Genomic DNA, 6,822 nt, shown 5'->3' with positions numbered 1-6,822 from the left:
TTGTTGCCTCCTTTATCAAAATAAGGTGACTATATATGCGTGGGTGTATCTCTGGGCTGTCTATCCTGTTCCATTGATCTATATGTCTGGTTTTGTGCCAGTGCCATACTGTCTTGATTACTGTAGCTTTGTAGTATAGTCTAAATTCAGGGAGCCTGATTCCTCCAGTTCCGTTTTTCGCTCTCAAGCTTGCTTTGTCTATTCGGGGTCCCTTGTGTTTCCATTCAAATTATGAATTTTTTTGTTCTAGTTTTGTGAAAAATGCCAGGGGTAGTTTGACAGGTATTGCATTGAATCTGTAGATTGTTTTGTGTAGTTGAGTCATTTTCACAATGTTGATTCTTCCAATCCAAGAACATGGTATATCTCTCCATCTATTTGTATCATTTTAATTTCTTTCATCAGTGTCTTATACTTTTCTACATACAGGTCTTTTGCCTCCTTAGGTAGGTTTATTCCTAGATGTTTTAGTGTTTTGCTTTCAATGGTAAACGGCTGTGTTTTCTTAATTTCACTTTCAGATTTTTCATCATTAGTGTATAGGAATGTCAGATATTTCTTTGCATTAATACTGTATCCTGCTTCTTTACCAAATTCATTGATTAGCTATAGTAGTTTTCTGGTAGCATCTTTAGGATTCTCTATGTAGAGTATCATGTCATCTGCAAACAGTGACCGCTTTACTTCTTCTTTCCGATTTGGATTCTTTTATTTCTTTTTCTTCTCAGATTGCTGTGGCTACGACTTCCAAATCTATGTTGAATAATAGTGGTGAGAGTTAGAAACCTTGCCTTTTTCCTGCTCTTCATGGAAATGGATACAGTTTTTCACCATTGAGGGTGATTTTGGCTGTGGGTTTGTCATATATGGCCTTTATTATGTTGAGGAACGTTCCCTCTATGCCTACTTTCTGCAGGGTATTTTTTTTATCATAAATGGGTGTTGATTTTTGTGAAATCTTTGTCTGCATTTTTTGAGATGATCATACGGTTTTTCTCCTTCAATTTGTTAGTATGTGTATCACGTTTATTGATTTTTGTGTTTTGAAGAATCATTGCATTCCTAGAATAAACCCCACTTGATCATGATGTATGATCGTTTTAATGTGCTGTTGGATCCTGTTTGCTAGTATTTTGTTGAGGAATTTTGCATCTATGTTCATCAGTCATATTGCCCTGTCTTTTTTATTCTTTGTGACATCTTTGTCTGGTTCTGGTATCAGGGTGATGGTGGCCTCAAAGAATGAGTTTCGGAGTGTTCCTCCCTCTGCTCTATATTGGAAGTGTTTGAGAAGGATAGGTGTTTGCTCTTCTCTAAATGATAGAATTCACCTGTGAATCCATCTGGTCATGGGCTTTTGTTTGTTGGAAGATTTTTAATCACCGTTTCAATTTCAGTGCTTGTGATTGGTCTGTTCATATTTTCTATTTCTTCCTGGTTCAGTCTCAGCAGGTTGTGCATTGCTAAGAATTTGTCCATTTCTTCCAGGTTGCCCATTGTATTGGAATAGAGTTGTCTGTAGTAATCTTTCATGATCCTTTGTATTTCTGCAGTGTCAGTTGTTATTTTTCCTTTTTCATTTGTAATTCTATTGATTTGAGTCTTCTTTTTTTTCTTCATGTGTGTGGCTAATGGTTTTTCAATTTTGTTTATCTTCTTAAAGAACCAGCTTTTAATTTTTTTGATATTTGCTATCATTTCCTTCATTTCTTTTTCTTTAATTTCTCATCTGATCATTATGATTTTTTTCTTCTGCTAACTTTGGGTAATTTTTGTTCTTCTTTCTCTGATTGCTTTAGGTGCAAGGTTAGGTTGTTTATTAGAGATATTTTCTGTTTCTTAAGGTAGAATTTTATTGCTATAAACTTCCCTCTTAGAACTGCTTTTGCTGCATCCCATACGTTTTGGGTCGTCTTGTCTCCATTGTCATTTGTTTCTAGGTATTTCTTGATTTCCTCTTTGATTTCTTCAGTGATCACTTTGTTATTAATTAGTGTATTGTTTAGCCTCCATGTGTTTGTATTTTTTACAGATCTTTTCCTGTAATTGATATCATATCATAGAGTTGTGGTTGGAAAAGATACTTGATACGATTTCAATTTTCTTAAATTTACCAAGGCTTGACTTGTGACCCAAGATATGATCTATCCTGGAGAATGTTCCATGAGCACTTGAGAAAAATGTGTATTCTGTTGTTTTTGGATGGAATGTCTGATAAATATCAATTAAGTCCATGTTTTATAATGTATCATTTAAAGCTTGTGTTTCCTTATTTTCATGTTGGATGATCTGTCATTTGGTGAAAGTGGGGTGTTAAAGTTCCCTACTATGATTGTGTTACTGTCGATTTCCCCTTTGGTGGCTGTTAGTATTTGCCTTATATATTGAGGTGCTCCTATGTTGGGTGCATAAATATTTACAATTGTTTTATCTTCTTCTTCATCGATCTCTTGATCATTATGTAGTGTCCTTTTTTGTCTCTTGTAATAGTATTTATGTTAAAGTCTATTTTTTCTGACATGAGAATTGCTACTCCAGCATTCTTTTGATTTCCATTTGCATGGAATATCTTTTTCCATACCATCACTTTCAGTCTGTATGTGTCCCTAGGTCTGAAGTTGGTCTCTTGTAGACAGCATATATATGTGTCTTGTTTTTGTATCCATTCAGCCAGTCTGTGTCGTTTGGTTTGAGCATTTAATCCATTTACATTTAAGGTAATATGATGAATAAAAAGAAAGTAGGGCTTCCCTTGTGGGTCAGTGGTTGAGAGTCTGCCTGCCAATGCAGGGGACACAGGTTCATGCCCCAGTCTGGGAAGATCCCACATGCCATGAAGTGGCTAGGCCCGTGAGCCATGGCTGCTGAGCCTGCGCATTCAGAGCCTGTGCTCCACAACAGGAGAGGCCACAACAGTGAGAGGCTATTGCTAATATGGAGAAAGTTTTAGTGGTCTGAATAGATAAAGCCAACCATAATATTCCCTGAAGCCAAAACCTAATCCAGAGCAAGGCCTTATCTCTCTACAAGTCTATGAAGGCTGAGCGAAGTGAGAAAGCTGCAGAAAAAATGTTTGAAACTAACAAGGATTGGCTCATGAGGTTTAAAGAAAGAAGCTGTCTCCATATCAAAGTGCAAGGAGAAGCAACAAGTGGTAATGTAGAAGCTGCAGCAAGGTATCCAGAAGACCTAGTGAAGATAATTACTGAAGATGGCTACATTAAACAACAGTTTTTCAATGTAGACAAAACAGCCTTATACTGAAAGAAAATACCATCTAGGACTTTCATAGCTAGAGAGGATAAGTCAATGCATGACTTCAAAGTTTCAAAGGACAGGATGCTTCTCTTGTCAGGGGATAATGCAACTGGTGACTAAGTTGAAGCCAATGCTCATTTACCATTCTGAAAATCCTAGAGCCCTTAAGAACTATGCTACATCTACTATACCTGTGCTATATAAATGGAATAATAAAGCCTACAGGACAGCACATCTCTTTGCAACATGGTATACTGATATTTTAAGCCCATTGTTGAGACCACCTGTTCAATGAAAATGTTTCAAAATGTTAGTCCTCATTGACAATGCACTTGGTCACCCTTGAGCTCTGATGGAGATGGAAAATGAGATTATTTTTGTTTTCATGCCTGCTAACATGATACCCATTCTGCACCCTTGGATCAAGACGTAATTTCAACTTTCAAGTCTTGTTATTTAATAAATACATTTGTAAAGCTATAGCTGCCATAGATAGTAATTTCTCTGATGGATTTTGGCAAAGTAAACTGAAAACTTTCTGGAAAGGATTCACCATTTTAGATGCTGTTAAGAACATTTGTGATTCATGGGATGAGTTCAATATATCAATATTAACAGGAGTTTGGAAGAAGTTGATTCCAAACTTCGTAGGTAACATTGAAGGGTTCAAGACTTCAGTGGATAAAGTCACTACGGATGAGGTGGAATAAGCAAGAGAATTATAATTAGAAGTGTAACCTGAAGATGTGAATGAATTGTTGCAATATCATGATAAAATTCTATGAATGAGGAGTTGCTTCTTATGGATGATCAAAAAAAAAAAAGGTTTCTTGAGATTGAATCTACTCCTGGGGAAGGTGCCATGAAGATTGTTGAAAATACAACTAAGGGTTTTAGAATATTACGTAAACTTAGTTGATAAAGCAGTGGCAGACTTTGAGAGGATTGACTTCAATTTTGAATGAAGCTCTACTGTGGGTAAAATGCTTTCAAATGGCATTACATGCTACAGAGAAATCATTGATGGAAGAGAGTCTGTCAATGTGGCAAATTTCATTGTTGTCTTATTTTAAGAAATTGCTACGGTCACTTCAACCCTTAGTAACTACTGTCTTGATCAGTCAGCAGTCATCAACATCAAGGCAAGACTCTCCACCATCAAAAAGATTGACATGCTAAAGTTTCAGATAAAGGCTAGCATTTTTCAGCAATAAAGTATTTTTCAAATTAAGTATGTAAATTGATCTTTTAGATATGTTATTGCACACTTAATAGACTACGGTATAGTGCAGACATAACTTTTATATGCACTGGAAAACCAAAAAAAATGTGTGACTCACTTTACTGTGATATTCACTTTTTGTAGTGGTCTGAAACTGAACCTGCAATTTCTCCAAGGTATACCTGTATATGTATGGGTGGAACATAAAATGTGAGTGGTGATCATAGGCAACGATGAAGCTATTCATGGAAAAATGATTACTATCTTATGCTACCAGTTTAATATTTGTTCACTTCTGTCTCAAATAATTTCACTTCTACCACATTATTTTCTTTTAATGAGTTTAATTTTTATTTTGAATCATCAACATTATTATCTAAACACAGCACATTTTTAATGCTTGAAACTTTTTTATAGCCACAGAAATTTTTATCTAGTTGTAAGCATACAATGCAACTTTCTATGCCTTTAAAATTATTTTTATTGAATTTATGAAGAATGTTTCAGATATCAAATTTAGGAGAGTCTCTAGAAACACCTGGTAGGACTTTGTCTAGTCCTCCAATATATGTTTGCTATTGTTGTCAAAATCCTGTGAACTTGAAATCTGATAATATTGACAATACTTTCTTTCAGCAAAAGTGGATGTTAAGAAAGTGCATATATTTTCCTAGTTCAATTGCTGACTATATACAGATCCAAGGACTGATATTTTGATGACCTGTTTGTAATAGCAGAGTTTAAACAGAGGTTTCCTTATGAGTTGTTCCTCTCTTCTCAATGGTGATTCTTTTTGATATATCTTATTTTGTGTTCCTTTCTGCAGCTCCATCTAACACTATTAAAATTTTTGTTCATACAATTTTGCCTCACTTTGGTAGTCAAATTATAAATTTTTTAGAAGTTAAATTTTTAAATTCATTTGTCTCAATTGAAGTTAATTCTCAGGAAAGCTGCAGGAATGTTGTCTAAATTCAACCAAATTGTTGAAACTACTTCCGCAGACAGGGCATAGTTATTTCCAACCATTATTGGTGCTTATAATCACAACCCTCATGTTGTGGTGAGATCTCAAATGATCTTCCAAAGCTTTTCAATTAAATGTGTTTTGAATTTGGGCTTGTGAGATTTAGAGCACAGCCCTCACAAAAATGTGGAATCCATCCTTTCCTTTAGTATCAGTTGATTTGTAAAATTTTCATGCTGTCATTCTCTCAATGAGGGGACGGTAATAGTACACCCTCAAATGTCTTCCAAATATTATGGTTCTCTCACCGTGAGTGAGGACATTTGGACGAGGAAGACATGATATATACTTTTGCTTCACCCACATGGTATTTTGACGACCTGTAGCCTGAGAGAAATGTCTACCACAGAGCAGATGGAGAATCATTCTTCTCATGATTGTTAATAAATGAGAATCTTCTCCATGAAATTGAGAGTTGGAGAGAAATTTTGTAATTTATGGTGTTATGACAGAAATCACTTGTTTTCATCTCCACTTTTCCTGAGTAGAATCTTGCTCTGTTAGTTAAGGGACTGTTTTTTTTTTTTTTTTTTTTTTTGCGATACACGGGCCTCACCGTTGTGGCCTCTCCCATCGCGGAGCACAGGCTCCGGACATGCAGGCTCAGTGGCCATGGCTCACGGGCCCAGCTGCTCTGGGGCATGTGGGATCTTCTGGGACTGGGGCACGCACCCGCATCCCCTACATTGGCAGGCGGACTCTCAACCACTGTGCCACCAGGGAAGCCCTAAGGGACTGTTTCTATCAATTTTTACTAGTGGGATATTCAGGTAATTCTCCCTAATCCTGACATGAGCAAAACCCATTTTCTAGAAATGGGAACCTGAATTAGAAAGGACTCATCTTCTTTAAAATCTTCTTTTTGAGAATCTTTTGGGGTCTCTTCTAATTCAAGCTCAGTATTTTCTGCTGCTTGAGGAACAGCGTGATCCTGGGAAGCTGGTGCATCTAGCACCCTGTTCATTGGGTGGCTTTCCACATGTGAAATCATATTAGAATCAGCAAATGAAGGCACTATATCTGCACTACAGTCATTTGGAGCCTCATTTTCTAAATTTTTGAGAGCATTGTCAGCTGGATTACTTCCTTCTTTAGTAGGAAAATTCATCCCGAGTTCTATTTATGAAAAAAGAAGACAAAGATCTGTTAAATTGAGGAATTCTCTACTTCATAAGAAACCAGTTTAATCCTGGCAAAAATATGTGGATGTGTTATTCCTGAGCTTTCAGACACTTTTAAATATATTTGTATTTCTCACATTTTTAACATCAGAGTCACAGACTCACAAAATAAAATAAGGAAAAATGAAACCTGA

The 6,822-nt window shown here is 36.1% G+C and overlaps 1 protein-coding gene across 1 annotated transcript; it reads right to left on the bottom strand.

The window, feature by feature from the left end:
• Positions 1 to 5,417: 5,417 nt before the first annotated feature.
• Positions 5,418 to 6,615, bottom strand: CPXCR1 (CPX chromosome region candidate 1). Its single transcript, XM_007113635.1, is given in 3 exon segments — positions 5,418 to 5,880; positions 5,882 to 6,019; positions 6,299 to 6,615. Coding segments are annotated over 3 exon segments (918 nt in total).
• Between the last annotated feature and the right edge of the window lie 207 nt (positions 6,616 to 6,822).

The sequence above is a fragment of the Physeter macrocephalus genome, chromosome 21, assembly GCF_002837175.3.
Source record: "Physeter macrocephalus isolate SW-GA chromosome 21, ASM283717v5, whole genome shotgun sequence".
Classification (NCBI taxonomy): Eukaryota; Metazoa; Chordata; class Mammalia; order Artiodactyla; family Physeteridae; genus Physeter; species Physeter macrocephalus.
The sequence above is the reverse complement of the archived record's forward strand: the minus strand, read 5'-3'. Positions and strand labels throughout refer to the sequence as shown.